This window comes from Hypanus sabinus, unplaced genomic scaffold (genome assembly GCF_030144855.1).
Source record: "Hypanus sabinus isolate sHypSab1 unplaced genomic scaffold, sHypSab1.hap1 scaffold_336, whole genome shotgun sequence".
Classification (NCBI taxonomy): Eukaryota; Metazoa; Chordata; class Chondrichthyes; order Myliobatiformes; family Dasyatidae; genus Hypanus; species Hypanus sabinus.
This window is the reverse complement of record NW_026781240.1, coordinates 348731-365318: the sequence shown is the minus strand read 5'-3', so window position 1 is coordinate 365318 and position 16588 is coordinate 348731. Positions and strand designations below refer to the sequence as shown.

Here is a 16588-nt window from a genome sequence, read left to right as displayed (position 1 = left end):
TGAACGGCTTCTCCCCAGTGTGAACTCGCTGGTGTCTCTGTCGGAGGGAAAACTGAGTGAATCTCTTCCCACACACTGAGCAGGTGAACGGCCTCTCCCCAGTGTGAACTCGCTGATGTCTCTGTAGGGTGGATAAATGAGTGAATCTCTTCCCACAGACTGAGCATGTGAACGGCTTCTCCCCAGTGTGAACTCGCTGGTGTCTCTGTAGGGTGGAAGAGTCAGTGAACCTCTTCCCACAGTCTGAGCAGGTGAACGGCTTCTCCCCAGTGTGAACTCGCTGGTGTCTCTGTAGGAGGGAAAACTGAGTGAATCTCTTCGCACAGACTGAGCAGGTGAATGGCTTCTCCCCAGTGTGAACTCGCTGATGTCTCTGTAGGGTGGAAGGGTCAGTGAATCTCTTCTCACATTCTGAGCAGGTGAACGGCTTCTCCCCAGTGTGAACTCGCTGGTGACTTTGTAGTTCGGATAAATGTGTGAATCTCTTTCCACAGACTGAGCAGGTGAACGGCTTCTCCCCAGTGTGAATTTGCTGATGTACCAGTAGGCGGGATGACTGAGTGAATCCCTTTCCACAGTCTGAGCAAGTGAACAGCTTCTCCCCAGTGTGAACTCGCTGGTGAATTTGTAGTTGGGATAAATGTGTGAATCTCTTCTCACAGACTGAGCAGGTGAACGGCTTCTCCCCAGTGTGAACTCGCTGGTGTCTCTGTCGGAGGGAAAACTGAGTGAATCTCTTCCCACACACTGAGCAGGTGAACGGCCTCTCCCCAGTGTGAACTCGCTGATGTCTCTGTAGGGTGGATAAATGAGTGAATCTCTTCCCACAGACTGAGCATGTGAACGGCTTCTCCCCAGTGTGAACTCGCTGGTGTCTCTGTAGGGTGGAAGAGTCAGTGAATCTCTTCCCACAGTCTGAGCAGGTGAACGGCTTCTCCCCAGTGTGAACTCGCTGGTGTCTCTGTAGGAGGGAAAACTGAGTGAATCTCTTCCCACAGACTGAGCAGGTGAATGGCTTCTCCCCAGTGTGAACTCGCTGATGTCTCTGTAGGGTGGAAGAGTCAGTGAATCTCTTCTCACATTCTGAGCAGGTGAACGGCTTCTCCCCAGTGTGAACTCGCTGGTGACTTTGTAGTTCGGATAAATGTGTGAATCTCTTTCCACAGACTGAGCAGGTGAACGGCTTCTCCCCAGTGTGAATTTGCTGATGTACCAGTAGGCGGGATGACTGAGTGAATCCCTTTCCACAGTCTGAGCAAGTGAACAGCTTCTCCCCAGTGTGAACTCGCTGGTGAATTTGTAGTTGGGATAAATGTGTGAATCTCTTCTCACAGACTGAGCAGGTGAACGGCTTCTCCTCAGTGTGAATTTGCTGATGTACCAGTCGGCGGGATGACAGTGTGAATTCCTTTCCACAGTCTGAGCAAGTGAACAGCTTCTCCCCAGTGTGAACTCGCTGATGTACCAGTAGGGTGGATGACAGAGTGAATCCTTTCCCACAGACTGAGCAGGTGAATGGCTTCTCCCCAGTGTGAACTCGCTGGTGACTCTGTAGATTGGATAACTGAGTAAATCTCTTCCCACAGACTGAGCAGGTGAATGGCTTCTCCCCAGTGTGAACTCGCTGGTGACTCTGTAGATTGGATAACTGAGTAAATCTCTTCTCACAGACTGAGCAGGTGAACGGCCGCTCCCTGGTGTGAACTTGCTGGTGAGCCATTAGTTCAGATGACTGAATGAATCCTTTCCCAGAAATTCAGCAGATGACCAGGCTCTGCCTGGTGTGTTGTGAACTGATTGGAGTGTTTGCAGGTGTGATGTCCGACAGAATCCCTTCTGACACACAGAACGTGAATGGCCTTGCCCAGTGTGAACTTCCTGATGAACCTTCAATTGTGATAACCGAATGAATCCATTCCCACTGAGTAGGTGAACGGCCTTTCTCCTGTACAAAATGATGTACTTGCCAGTTGGTCAAATGATCGAGTGAATCCCTCCCCACAGTTTGAGCAGGAAGGATGGTCAATTGAATCCCTTGCTCCTTAAATATCTAAACAGAGACAACCAAACTGGTGTGCTGTGTTTGAGCTTCCTGGAAACGAATTTCTTCTCGTTTTTAACCTGTAAAAAGATTTACAAAATCCATCAATGGGTGTAGGACAACATTACAGATGAGATAACTTGAGTTGCCAAGCTTTGATCCGGTACCACACTGTTACAATGAGGTTCAACCCAAGTTGGACAGAGAAATCATCTTCTGACTGGGCAGAGTGCTGGTATCTGGAATGACCATCAAACTCTCTGATGCTCTTCCTGCCTGTATAAGAAGGGGGCATTTTTGCCATCTCCAATTTGTTACCGGCTCAGTTTGACTCTCTCCATTGGTATTATTCCCTGTTCCTGGTGAGCAGCATGGGTGCCTGGCCCCACAGTAACTGAAACACTCTCACACAAATAGGTTTTCTTGACGTGCAACTGGGATCTTCTATTATGTATTATTAACTTAAAGTGCCACAGTTTTAATGCCACATAAAAAATTCCTGCTGAAGTGACTGGTTAGTCCACACATCTGTTCAAAGTACTTAAGAGTGAATTTTTGTATTATTTCAGGTTGTTGTCACAATCATAGAAAATTTCAACACAGAAACAGGCCCTTTGGGCCATCTAGTTTGTGCTGAACTATTTAAACAGCCCACTCTCACACTTCTGCCATCCAGGTACCAAACAAACCTCTTAAATGTTGAAATTGAGCTCGTATGCACCACTTGTGCTGGCTGCTCATTCCACAGCCGGATGACCATCTGTCTGAAGAAGTTTCCCCTAATGTTCCCCTTAACATTTCACCTTTCACCCTTAACCCATGGCCTCTGGTTGTCGTCCCACCCAATCTTCGTGGAAAAAGCCAGCTTGCATTAACAGTATCTGTGCCTCTCTATCACAATCAAATCTCCCCTCAATCTTCTGCATTCCAAGGAATAAAGTCCTGATTTGTTCAATCTTTCCTCATAACCCAAATCCTCCAGACATGGCAACATCCTTCTTGAACTGAACCTTCTTGACCAACCTCCCATATGAGACTTTGTCAAGTGCCTTGCTAACGTCCATGTAGACAACATCCACTGCCTTGCCTTCATCCACTTCCCTGATAACTTCCTCGAGAGACTCTATAAGATTGGCTAGAGCCATGCTGTCTATCCTTTATCAGTCCACACCTATCCAAATACTTACAGTATATACTTGGTTCCTGCACCCACATTCCAATAACTTTCCCAGTTCTGATGTCAAGCCCACCAATGTATAATCTCCTAGTTCATTTTTACAGCCTTTCTTGAACAACAGAACAACATTGTCTGTCCTCCAATCCTCCAGTACCTCACCTGTCACTAAGAATGATTTAAATATCTGTGCTAAGGCCCCAATAATTTCTGCACTTGTCTTCCGCAGGGTCCAAGTGAACAACTTGTCAGGCCCTGGGGATTGATCCACACTAATTTGCCTCAAACCCCTCCACCTCTGTATTCTGTACAGGGTCCATGAAGTTGATGCGGCATTGCCTCACTTCTACAGACTCTGTGTCCATCTCCTGAGTAAATACAGATGCAAAAAAAATCTCCTCAAGTCTATGCTATCGTTTCACATGGATTACCATTCTGATTTTCCAGAGAATTAATTTTTTTCCCTTGCAATCTTTTTGCTCTTAACATATCTGCAGAATCCCTGAGGATTCTCCTTCACCTGGTCTGCTGGGGCAACCTCATGTCTTCTTTTATTTCTTTCATGAGTGTTCACTTGAATTTCCTGTATTTCATAACTACCCCATTTGTTCCTATTTGCCTGTACCTGGTATGCACCTCATTTTTATTGATCTGGGAGAGGAAAGCCAAAGGGGTGATAGATCTGCATGGTGGGAGGTGGGGGTAAGGAGGGTTAAACTAAAGTTGCAGGTGAAATGGGAGGCTGAATAACAGAACAGATTGTGGAGAGGTTGTGGAGACAGATGTTGTTCAGGCCTCAGACAAATTTCAGGAATGAAAAAGTTGAGCATGGTGCAGTGAATATGCTGAGCCCTGTATATTTCAATACAGGGAGCAGTGCAGGAAAGGTGGATGAGTTCAGTGCATGGATCAACACCTAGAATCAACACTAGGACCTGGCAACTGTGGATTGGGGCAGGCTGCTTTATGGCAAAGGTGTGCTTGGTAAATGGGAGGCTTCAAAGCAAAATTTTGAAAGTAGTAAGTAGGTTTGTCAGAATAAAAGGTAAAGATAGAAACTGTAGGGAAACTTGGATTGCAAGAGATATTCAGACCCTGGTAAAGCACAAAATGGAATTGCATAACAGGGATAGGCAGTCAGTTTCTTATGGAGTATAAGAAATGCAAGAGAACACATAAGAAATCAATCAGGATGGCTAAAAGATGGCATGAGATTGCTGTCACAGAAAAGGTGAAGGATAATCCTCAGGGATTCTAGTGATAGATTAAGAGCAAAAGGATTGCAAGGCACAAAGTTGGTCCTCTGGAAGACCAGAATGGCAATCCACGTGTGGAACCAAAGCAGATGGGGGAGATCTTAAATATTTTTCCATCTCTCTTAACTTGGGAGTGTGGAAACTCGGCATTAACCATTTCAACCCTGGGGGAAAAAACACTCCTCTGGCCACTCACATGCTCAATACCCCTCATCATTTTATACACCAAAAAATGTCTCTAAATATAAACAAGGAAATTATACATTGCACAATCTACTTTCCACGATTCAGTACATTTACACAGACAGGTGTGTAAAAAGGGCCCAACGAATATCAGGGACAAAAAGGCCCAATTCACCAGAACCACAAACTGTTCCTGCTGCTATCATCCAGGAAACGGTATCACAGCAAAAGGGCCAACAGGCTTCGGGACATCATCTTCTACCAGGCCATCAGACTGATTAATTCATGCTGATACAATTGCATTTCGATGTTGTATTGACTGTCCTATGTACAAACTATCTATTATAACTTACTATAAATTGCACATTGCCCATTTAGATTATGTAAATATCTCTACTCCTCATGTTTATGAAATATGTATCTAATAAAGTCAATTCAATTCACCCTCTCCACTATCTGTTCTGTCATTCTGGCTCCCATTCCCCCTACAACTTATTTTAACCACATCACCCCCTCCCCGATCACTACCACTAGCAAGTCTTACCACTAGGATATTCGTCCCCTCTTGTTCTGTTCCTCTAACTAACGAATCCCTTATCAGTCTTTTGACTTTCCTCTGCCAGGTAATTCCCCCCACAGCTTCTGAAGTGGTCCACCTGTTGTTGTGTGAAATGGCCACAAGAGTACTCTGCGATGCCTATTTAACCTCATTCCCCTTCCTGACTCTCACCCAGTTTCCAGTGTCCTGCACCTTGGGAGTAGCTCACCTCTCTTCATGTCATATCTATCACCCCCCTCCAACTGCTGGATGATATGGAATTCACCCATTTCAAGCAGCTCATTGAAGTGCAGGGTTACAAGTTGCAGCTGGATGCACATCTTGTAGGGGAGGGCATCAGGAACACTGCAGGTCTCCCCTCCTTCCCTCGAATACCCCTCTAATTTGTAATAACCAGTGTGCAGATAAATCTTGTACTGTGTATTTTTTACCCAGTGACAAGATGTGCACAGTGAATTTTATATAGAGAGGTATTCATTCTCACAGCTAGCAAATCACTGTCAGTAGGAACTTTGATCTCCTCTGGGTTTGATCGAGTTCATCTGCATTCTCACACAACCTATGTAGCAGGCCTGTAACAGGAAATGCAGGAGTTTCTCACCAAAGCTTTTACACATTGTCCATATGTGGTTTGCTTGCTAAATTACACGTTAAGAAGTCAGATTTCCAAATATCACTCCACTTCTTCCCACTTGCAAATTCTCCAGCAACTTTTGCATCACCAAAATGCAAACAGGCATCACTAGTTTCTGTGTTCTACATAAATATTCCCCCTGAACCCGTCCCCAATGACTGACGGTGGTGAACTCAGTGAATGAAATCCCAATGAATATGAAGGGAAGGACAGTCGTCTGTCTCACTGGAATCAGGCACATTTGTGATGTGAAAGCTACTTGTTGCACAGGGGAAAGGTGTTTGATATCATAATGTACCCAGAGAGAATGGGACAAAACATGTTCTCACCGGTAGAAAAGTCCAGAGCAAGAAGAGGTAGAGGAAGCAACACACACAAAATACTGGAGGAGCTCAGCAGGCCAGGCAGCATCTACGGAAAAGAGTACTAATGCTGAGTTCCACCGGCATTTTGTGCGTGTTGCTTGGAATTCCAGCATCTGCAGATTTTCTCTTGTTAGTGATTGGAGGTAGAACAAAGGTGATTTTCTCAACTGCTGATGTAAAAGATTTTGTTCCCTTTCTCCGAGTTCCTATTCCTTGCATTTAGATAGCTGGAGCTCTGCTCTGTCTGAGAGATCCATCAGTTCCCATTCCCTCATCAACCGGAAGCTCCCCGGGGCCCGTGTACGGATCGTGGAGCTGAGAGAGAGGGAAGAGAGCAGGACTGACCCGGGATTGCTGCCCACGGTGTCCGAAATTCAGAGGAATTATCCTGAAGTCGGTTTTTAAGATATAAACACGGTTAATCGCTCTTACCTGCAACAGACATTTTCAAAGCCTTCTGTGCACTGCGCGCATGCGTGAAACTCAGGGACGTCCTCAGCCTGACGCCTGCGCATTTCATCGGCGCTTCAGCGCCGGCGAAATTCTTAACGAATTGCCCAATGGGTAATCACGGTGCCATTAGACATTTCAGCAAGCACCCGTTCAATGTCCATACCTCATTTTTTTTATCTTGGGTATAGAAAAAATCTGCAGCTGTTTTAACGCAGAAAGCAGCTCCCATAAGCAATATACTCAATATCAACGTGTATCTAATGCCAAAGTAAAATGCAGATATAAAACACAGGAGATTCTGCAGTTGCTGGAAATACTGAGAAAACATTTTCTATGTATTCCTCTCCAAAATTTCTGCCTTATCTGTTGATTTCCACCTGTGTTTTGCAGAAATTAACCACCTTTTTTTTCGATCAACCAGTATCCAAATGCTTCTAATCTTTCACTTTTAACCACATCCTGCTGGTCTTATTCGTCCTCCATCTCTCTCTGGGGCCCCTGACTCAGGCTGGCAAATCTTCGGTTTCTGACTCTGCACCATCGAAGATTCACTCGCTCGTCTGCTGTCAGACTTTAGAGGTGTATTGTGTTACGAGACCGCAGGTTCGCTTACTGTGAGTGTCGCTTTAAGTGGCTGAGTGAGGCGGGGCTGTGACGTCAGACACAAGCTGCGGGAGCGGGAGCGGGAGCGGGAGAGGGAGAGGGAGACAAGCTGTTGGAACTTCAGCGTGTGACTGCTATAGGCTGCAACTCTTCCATGCCCAAAAGGTACGGTTGATCTGATCATCGGATGTGTGACTGTCACTTCGTGTAGTCCATATGTGTGGATTTGCTGGAGTATCCCGTGGTATCACTTTTGTTGGCCCTTACCTGGAATCGGGGTGTTCTGCGGTAACCACTTGAAGACGATATTCTTGTGACTGTCACCTGGTGATATTTCTAAGTGGATTTCGGAGCTAAGCGACGGATAAGATCTTTGGCGACTGTTATTTCGTTTACCCAGCGTGGAATGTGTGTGGAATTCTTCGTAATTGCCTTCTCTCTACATTCCTTTTATTAGTAACTACGCTATACAGCAATATAAATGCAGATATATGAAACAGGTCAGCAATGACTGTCTTTGTGTGTGTGTGTGTGTGTGTGTGTGTGTGTGTGTGTGTGTGTGTGTGTGTGTGTGTGTGTGTGTGGAAATAGGAAAGCCAAGCTTCTTCACGCCTCGGGGTGAATGGATACCGTCTTCCGGTGATGAGTGAAGTTCTTTTTAAGTTCGGTTCAGTTCGTGGGATTGAGTCGAGTAGTGATGGGGAGAGAGAGGGAGAGTTTTGAGTCTTCAGGTAAGCTGACGCCGTCGATAGTCCGTCCTCCGAAATGCTTTGGAAGTCACCGACTGTGACACTACAAACGGGACCGTTCTTCTGTGGTGGAGTTATTAACCCAGGCGAGGGATGGACACACGAATAACTCCCCACCGGTCACAGGCTTTTCACACTGCGAGAGCCACTGATCGATGCTCCGGATCGATCTTCCAAAACCCACCTTTTTCTGTGGACACAACAAAGCTCATTCAGTGTCCAAAACCATGTGTCTGGAGGTCTATCAGCGGACCTCCTACTTATCTCACCGTGCTGAGCCCCAGCTGTCCATCAAACAGTTCCTCCCTTCTCTCTCTGTAAGAACACAGAAGCTGACAGTGTCCTTGTAAAAGTGTCAACAAGCTTGCAGAGAAACCATAACACCGTCTCCGAACAGTCTTTCCTCTCTCTCTCGCTCTCTCGCTCTCTCTCTCTCGCTCTCTCTCTCTCTCTCTCGCTCTCTCTCTCTCTCGCTCTCTCTCTCTCTCTCTCTCTCTCGTGTTGAACATCTCCATCTCTCTTTTCAAAAACACAGTTCATATGGGTAATTCAGGACCCCGTCACTATACTAATAAAGATAATTGTTTTAACATCGAAACCAGACTCCGTTAGGAAAATAGATGGCTATGTGGTAGGGTAATTCTAACCAATTTCATGAGCAAGTTAAATGGTCGGTACAACATTGTGGGCCAAAGCATCGGTAAAATGTTGTAGATTTCTGTGATTCTATGAAATTCAAGAGAAATCTCCTATCCCACTGAGTGGTGACTAATTGCAACCTGTCATCTCATGGAGGGTGAGAGAACAGCAGGGGTAGATTTTTCACATACTGATATGGAACAGAAACATAGGTAGGGACCAGCTGGGCCGAGTGGCCTCTCAAGCGAGACACGGGATTTGATAAAAAACTGATTTATCATTCACAGATCCACAATATTAAACACCAGTCTAGTTTAAGGCTAACATCAGCAGAACAGACTCCTCCAATGCTCAGTGATCAGGGTTCAGTCCTGGGTGCGATGAGCAGCCGCAAGAACTGCAGAATCTGACAGTAACAGTCCCTCATGAACCCGCAGCTGCCTTCAGTCACCGTGATGGTTAAACATTTAACACGGAGCTGATTTGAACTTCCTCCCTGATGTGAAGTTGCTGCTGTTGCAGCATCTGGGATGATTGAGTAAAACTCTTGGCTCACTCCGGACAGAAATGTGGCCACTATTTATTGTGAACTCACCGGAGCATCACAAGGTGGGTTAACTGAATGAGTCTTCGCACACACGGAGCAGGTGAACGGCCGCTTCCCAGAGCGAAGCTGTTGGTGTATCTGCGATGCCCGACGGAATCCCTTCCAAAATGAGAGCCAGTGAATGACGTCACACTGCTATAACGTCATGGCGATGTATCCAATCAGATCACGGACATGGACACGTGCTCGGACTCTCCTTGTCGCGAGTGGGGCGCTGTCTTCTCCATCATCTCCGCCTCCACATTCAAGAATCGGCGGCTTTCATGCGCTGGTGAACTGACAGATACAGCAGAACTAACGTGTTGTTGTGTTTGTGATTCCCACAGACAAATCCTTTGCCTTTTCTACACTGTTAAAAGCTCACAAAGCACATCAGAGGGTGAAGGACAACATTTCAACTGAAATAATTTTAGTCTCCATGGTGTCTTCTGATTAAAACACTGTCACATCTCAAAACAATTTAGAGCAACAAGATTTCGTCTTTTAACTGGCCACAGTTCCGGCATCAGGCACAATATCAAACTCTCTGCTTCTCTCTCTGTGTCAAAATGGATCATTCCTCCCCTTCATCAGTCTGTGACTTGGCTCAGTTTGTCTGTCTCCTTCGCATTCTGAGCATGCGCCACACACCCACTGAGATCACATTTTATTTACACGGCTGTGACAAGAGACGTTCTGATTGTTATGTCCCTCCTGGCATTTGACAGTGGCAAACTCAGAGTTAGCAATGGTATTGAACATCGGGAATAGGTGATTAGGCTTTTTCGTTGGAGATCGATAAACTGCCGGTAGTGTGTGGCTGGATGAGTGGGTCGTTTCCAGACTGGAAGGAGGTAGCGTTTGGAGTTCCCCAGAGAGCAGTCCCTGACCACAGTTGTTCACAGGTTAACGTCCTGGCGGAGGCAGCGAGATGTGAGATGTCCCAGTCTGCTGGTGACGCAGAAAGAGTGGAGTTGGGGGAGGGAAGGCTATTCACATGCAATTTCGTAGCTTTGCAATCAGTACATAGTGCACTGTGGGGCTGCAGTTACGGGTTCCAATCTGCTAATTGGATTTGCTGACCACACTACATTGATCGGCCGAATCCCAAATAATAACGAGGCAGCCTACAGAGAAGAAGTCATCACCCCGACACAGTGGTGTCAAGAAAACAACCTCTCCCTCATTGTGACAAAAACAAAGGAGCTGGTTGTGGATTACAGGAGGAATGGAGACAGGGACCAAATTCAACATTTCCAAGTCTATTATTGACACAAAATGCACATTTTAATATTGATCATGACACAATGTATTTTATATATTGTTAATGGCATAAAAGATATTTAGATTGTTACTGACAGAGAATCGTATAATTTGTGTTCCGTGTGTTATCTGAATGTACTTGCCTGTGATGCTGCCACAAGTCAGTGTTTCTCTGTACCTGTATCTTCCCGTACTTGTGCACTTGGCAATAAATTCAACAGGACCTGAGAAATCTCAGTGAGATTTGATTAGTGATGATCATCTTGGCAGCTCGGTAGGTCGAATGTATGAGTCAGTACACTGTTAAATGCAAAACCCTGAACAGTGTCGATGATCAGAGGGATCTTAGACTCCAAGTTCATCGCTCCCTGAAAGAGACTGCACAGATTGATCGGGTGGTTAAAAGGCAAATGGCGTGGTTGTCTTTATTAGTTGAAGCATTGAGTTCAAAAGTCGGGAAGTTGTGTTGCGGCTGTTACGAGCCTGCGGTCGGACTGTGACTGTTTCTTTAAGAGCGCCGGCGTGAGGAGGCGGGGCGATGACGTCAGTCACAGGCTGACAGCGCTGACTGTGGACTGAACCATCAGAAAGAGAGAGAGAGCGCGATCTGCAGACAGGCAGTCGGAGGGAGGGAGGGAGGGAGAGAGAGAGGGAGAGAGGGAGAGAGGGAGAGAGGGAGAGAGGGAGAGAGGGAGAGAGGGAGAGAGGGAGAGAGGGAGAGAGAGAGAGAGAGAGAGAGAGAGAGAGAGAGAGAGAGAGAGAGGGAAAAGCTGATCGCTTCAGTTAGTCCGGGGGTCGGCAACCCGCGGCTCCGGAGCCACATGTGGCTCTTTTAGGTCTGTGCTGCGGCTCCCTGTTGCTTTGGGAAATAATTGGTTGTGGCGACCCTTTTCCTGGCACATCCGAACCGACTCACAATAAGATAGCCTACGGGGGTTTGCGAGCACAGAGCTTTGGAGCCTCTGCGCCATGGGGGGGGGGGCAGGTTGAGGGAGGCTTAAAAGTGAGGCTGAAGATTTCGAATAAAGTTTTTTTCCTTCGACTGCAGTTACCGACTCCGTGTCGTAATTTTAGCGCTGCGTGTAGCACACCGCTACATGGTCAGTATTTAATTAATATGTTTTTTATGTTAGTTTGTTAGTTTTTGAAATGTAAATCTAAATTTGAAGATTATGGTGATCTTGTACAATCTAAATAAGACGTTGTGGCGGGCGACCCATTTCCTGACACATCCGAACCGGCTCACAATTAGCCAGCGTTCAGGCTAAGGGAGATAGCCTACGGGGGTTTGTGAGTACGTGTCTTTTGCAGCATCCGCGCCCATGGGGGGCGGGTTGAGGGAGGCTTAAAAGCAAGGCTGTTTAGTTCGAATAAAGCTATCTTTGACTGCAGTTTACTGACTGCGTGTAGCAACCGCTACAACGTGTTTTTATCGCTGGCTGTCCAGAGGGGAGGTGCTGAAACGCTTTGTCGCGCGTCTGGAAGAAGTGAAAACTTTCCTGGGCAGCAAAGGGCTCAACTTTCCTGAGCTGGAACAGCCAGAGTGGCTGGAAAAGCTGCACTTCATGGTAGACATGACAGCGCACCTGAACACGCTGAACACAGCTCTTCAACGGGGTAAGGACGTACAGCCCTGCACATGTTGGGGGATGTTTTGCATTCGAGCGCAAGTTGACGTTGCTTGCCAGAGATATACAGAAAGGCACATTGTCTCACTTCCCCAATTTGAGAGAGTTCAAACAATGTCACGACATGATAAATTCGGAGTATTTACATTCTGCAATCATCGCAATGCAAACATCGTTTGGGAAACGCTTCTGTGAGTTCAGAGAGGAAAAAAACACATTATCCTTCCCGGTCACTCCCCTAAGCATCGATCCATCCCTACTAAATACGACTGCATTGTCAGGTGTGAGTCAACCTGAAGAAGTATGATAAATATTTTAATTGCATATTATTTTACGTATATTCATATGTTTTCATTGTTCAGTGAAATAGTCCTTTTATTTTTCAGGTTGACAGATGGCTGACGTTATTTTTGGTTTGCTGCTGGCGGCAAATTTAAGTTTGGCGTTTTTCATAAATACAAGAAGGACTCAAATAGACGTTGAGTATTTTACTTAAAAGTAACCTTCAACCCAACGTCTTTTTTTCGGAGTTCAAACTGTTTTTGTTGCATGCAGAAATGTAATTTCGTTTTCTCTGCAGGAGTTCATCAATTTCATAAATGCAACACATTATAGTTTATTTATACATAGCATAAAGGCAAAACAAAACGTTGTATGCAGTGTTATTTCATTTTAAATGTCAAACGGGTTTTGCGGCTCCCAGTGTTTTCTTTTCTGTGGGAAACGGGTCCAAGTGGCTCTTTCAGTGGTAAAGGTTGCTGACCCCTGAGTTAGTCGCAGCTGAGACTTGGAACTCTCCTATGCCCACAAGAGTGGGTTGATCATCGGTACACGGAACCACAACGAATGTGTGTGGCTGTCACTTCGTATAATCCATAGCAGTGGATTTTACAATATATTGTGTTAACCCTTGCCTGGGTATGTTGTGTGGTAACCCCGGGAAGACGGTATTCCTGTGACAGGTCACTTTCATTAACTCGTATGTGGACGGATTCAGCGGATAAGATCTTAGTCGACGGTTATTTTGAAGTAACGGCTGTTTCTCTACGTTTCACCCTGGATTACAAATATCTCTTTCCCATCATTTATTCCGTGGATTACTGAACTTTCCTACTTTACCATCTCAAGACTCTGAGCTTTGTTCCCTCACGCTCGATAATCTGGGGGTTATATTTACACATATATACACATAATACTTTGCTTTATTTCGTTAACTTACTATGTTATAAGTAGATACTAATAAATAGAGTAGTTTTAACTTCAAAACCAGACTCCAGTGTGAACTCTATTGCTGCTGGTTCGTTTCTAAAACGACTCAGTTCGTAACACAATTTTATAAAACTAGTTAGACCACATCTGGAGTGTTTCATACAGTTCTGGTCGCCCCCATTCTCGGAACAATGTCAGGGCTTTGGACAGGGCGCAGAAGTGGTTTACCAGGACACTGCCTGGATTAGAGGGCATGAGCTATAACGAGAGGCTGGACAAACTTGTGTTGTTTTCTCCAGAGCGGCGCAGGCTGGGGTGAGACTGGATGGACGTTTATAAGATTACGCGAGGAATAGATAGAGTGGACAGACGATATATTTTTCCTGGGGGTTGAAATGTCTAATACATTTAAGTTGGAAGCAGTTGTGAGCGGCAAGTTTGCTTCTTTCCACAGAGTGGTGGGTAATTGGAGTCACCGCCTCCGCCGTCACGTGATCCCGCCTCCTGTTCACGTTGTTCCGCAGATCTGCAGCATCTGCGGGTCACTGCTCTTCGTGTCCGTGTAGCTTCATCTTTCGCCCGTTCAGACAAGGCAGTGAGATCCGGGTCTGTCACGTCCTTTCATTGTGGTAGACAATATGCTTTTTTCTGCAATATTTTCAGCATGTTTCATTCCACTGTTTTTATCTGCTGAAGTGCAGCCGATGTTTCTGGGTGTCTGACCCATTTATGTGAGAATTTAGCCTTTTCTATTTCTCTGAGCTTCTCATAAATGTGTACAGTTCAGTTAAGCTTCTCTCCACTACTTCCAAAGCAACAACCCAGTCAGTCAAATAGTCGACACAACTAAAATAGTTTATTACATCTTTTTTCATTTTGTACTATTTATATAATTTAACTATGTAATAATTATATTCTTATATTAAATCACAATTGTTAAAATCTATGGTTATGAATTAGGTTCTACTGCTGCCGCAGAGACAACGCATTTCATGACACATGCCGGTGCTATTAAACCTGATTCTGATATTGATATGGGAGACCCACCACCGGTCACCTGATCCCAGTTACCGCAGGTCGTAATGCGAGATTGAAGCCTTTTCTATTTATTTGCATTCCTCAGATATGACAACAGTACAGTTTCCTTTTGTAGTTCCAGAGCAGAAGCTCAGTCTGTCTAATATTTCCACACAATTAAAACGGGGAATTTGTATATTCTCATCAAGTACTGAGCTACAGTGAAAATCTTGCCTGATGTACCATCCACACAGATCGATACATTACAACAGTTCTTTGAGCTGATATACGACAAAACAGTAACTGTAACAAAGCATTATGGCTGCAGAGAAAGTGCAGTGCAGATAGACATATGGTGCAGGGTCACGTCGAGTTACATTGTGAGGTCGAGTCCATTTTATCATTCATTTGGCTTGTAACCACAGACAGAAAGCCGTCCTTGAGCCGGGTGGTTCGCGCTTTCAGGCTTTTGTATCGCTTCCCCGATGGGGGAGCGGGTTTGCAGCAAGAATGTCCAGGTTGTGAAGGTCTTTGAGTACATGGCCTGCTTTTCCGAGGGAGGGGAAGTGTAGGAAGAGTCCATGGAGGGGAGGCTTGTTTCTCTGATGTTCTCTGTTCTCCAGTTCTCTGCAGTTCCTTGCAGTCATGGGCAGGGCAGTAGCCATACAAAGGCGTGAAGTATCGACAAGAAGCTCAGAGACCTCGGCCTTCACCCTGCCTTGTGTAGCTGGATCCTGGACTTCCTGTCAGATCACCGGCAAGTGGTAAGAGTGGGCTCCATCTCCTCTGTCTCCCTGACCCTCAGGACGCATAACCCACAGGGTTGTCTCTTTGGTCTCTTTGCACTTTCTGTGCACCCATGACTTGTGCTGTCACCTACAGCTCCAATCTGCTAATTAAATGTGATGACAACACTACATTGATTGGCCTAAATTCAAATAATAACTTTCAATCAATCAAATGCCTCCTGACAAGGTTCGGTCCAAACAAACTTTTCAACCTTCTTCAGGAGATTAGTCAGAGGAAGAGCGATAGCAGCAAAGTTCTTACAGAACTTACGATAATATACATCCATTCCCAGAAACCTTCTAAGAACCTTCTCAGCAGACAGAATAGGAACTTGTGAAATTGCCTGGACTTTTGACCGAACAGGAGCCAACTTGCTTAGACCTACAACATAGCCAAGACAGGTCACAGTGGCATGGCCAAATTCACTCTTAGGTTGTCCTAGGAAAGCCTGTCAAACAGCTTTTCTACTGCAGAGATATGCTCTTCCCTGTAACTAAGTCATCAATATAGGCATCTGTGTGTTCTAATCCTCGAATTACAGGATCATTCATTCTCTGGAATGTTCCTGGAGCATTTTTCCTTCCAAAAGGTAAAACATTGTATTCACACAAACCAGATGGTGTCACAAATGCAGAAATTTCTCTACCTCTGTCCATCAATGGAACACACCAATACCTTTTCAACAGATCAATCTTTGTAAGAAATTCAGCTTTTCCAACTTATCGATGCAATCATCCACCCTAGGGACAGGATGGGCATCTGCTTTTGTTACTGCATTTACCTTCCTATAATCAGTGCAAAATCTAACACTACCATCAGGTTTGGGCACAATAACACAGGGTGAGCAATCTGCTGCTAAAGGACTAATAATACCATTTTCCAGTTTCTATTCAATTCCCTGCTCAGGCAATTTACACTTTTCTGCATTCATGCAATATGGGTGTTGTTTAAGCGGTTTCAGGGGTCAGCAACCTTTACCACTGAAAGAGCCACTTGGACCCGTTTCCCACAGAAAAGAAAACACTGGGAGCCGCAAAACCCGTTTGACATTTAAAATGAAATAACACTGCATACAACGTTTTTTTTGCCTTTATGCTATGTATAAACAAACTATAATGTGTTGCATTTATGAAATTGATGAACTTCTGCAGTGAAAACGAAATTACATTTCTGCATGCAACAAAAACATTTTGAACTCCGAAAAAAAGACGTTGGGTTGAAAGTTACTTTTAAGTAAAATATTCAATGTCTATTTGAGTCCTTCTTGTATTTATGAAAAACGCCGAACTTAAATTTTCCGCCAGCAGCAAACCAAAAATAACGTCAGCCAGCTGTCATCCTGAAAAATGAAAGGACTATTTCACTGAACAATGAAAAAATATGAATATAAGTAAAATAATAGGCAATTAAAATATTTATCATACTTGGTTAATGGGATTT

At 45.0% G+C, this 16588-nt stretch overlaps 1 protein-coding gene across 1 annotated transcript; it reads right to left on the bottom strand.

Annotated features, from left to right (window-relative positions):
- Positions 1–346: 346 nt before the first annotated feature.
- Positions 347–6657, bottom strand: LOC132388492 (zinc finger protein 235-like; the record flags this gene model as incomplete). Its single annotated transcript, XM_059960840.1, has 2 exons — positions 6645–6657; positions 347–1335 (listed from the first exon to the last, which is right to left on the bottom strand). Coding segments are annotated over exons 1-2 (1002 nt in total), but the record flags the coding sequence as incomplete, so codon positions are not given.
- Between the last annotated feature and the right edge of the window lie 9931 nt (positions 6658–16588).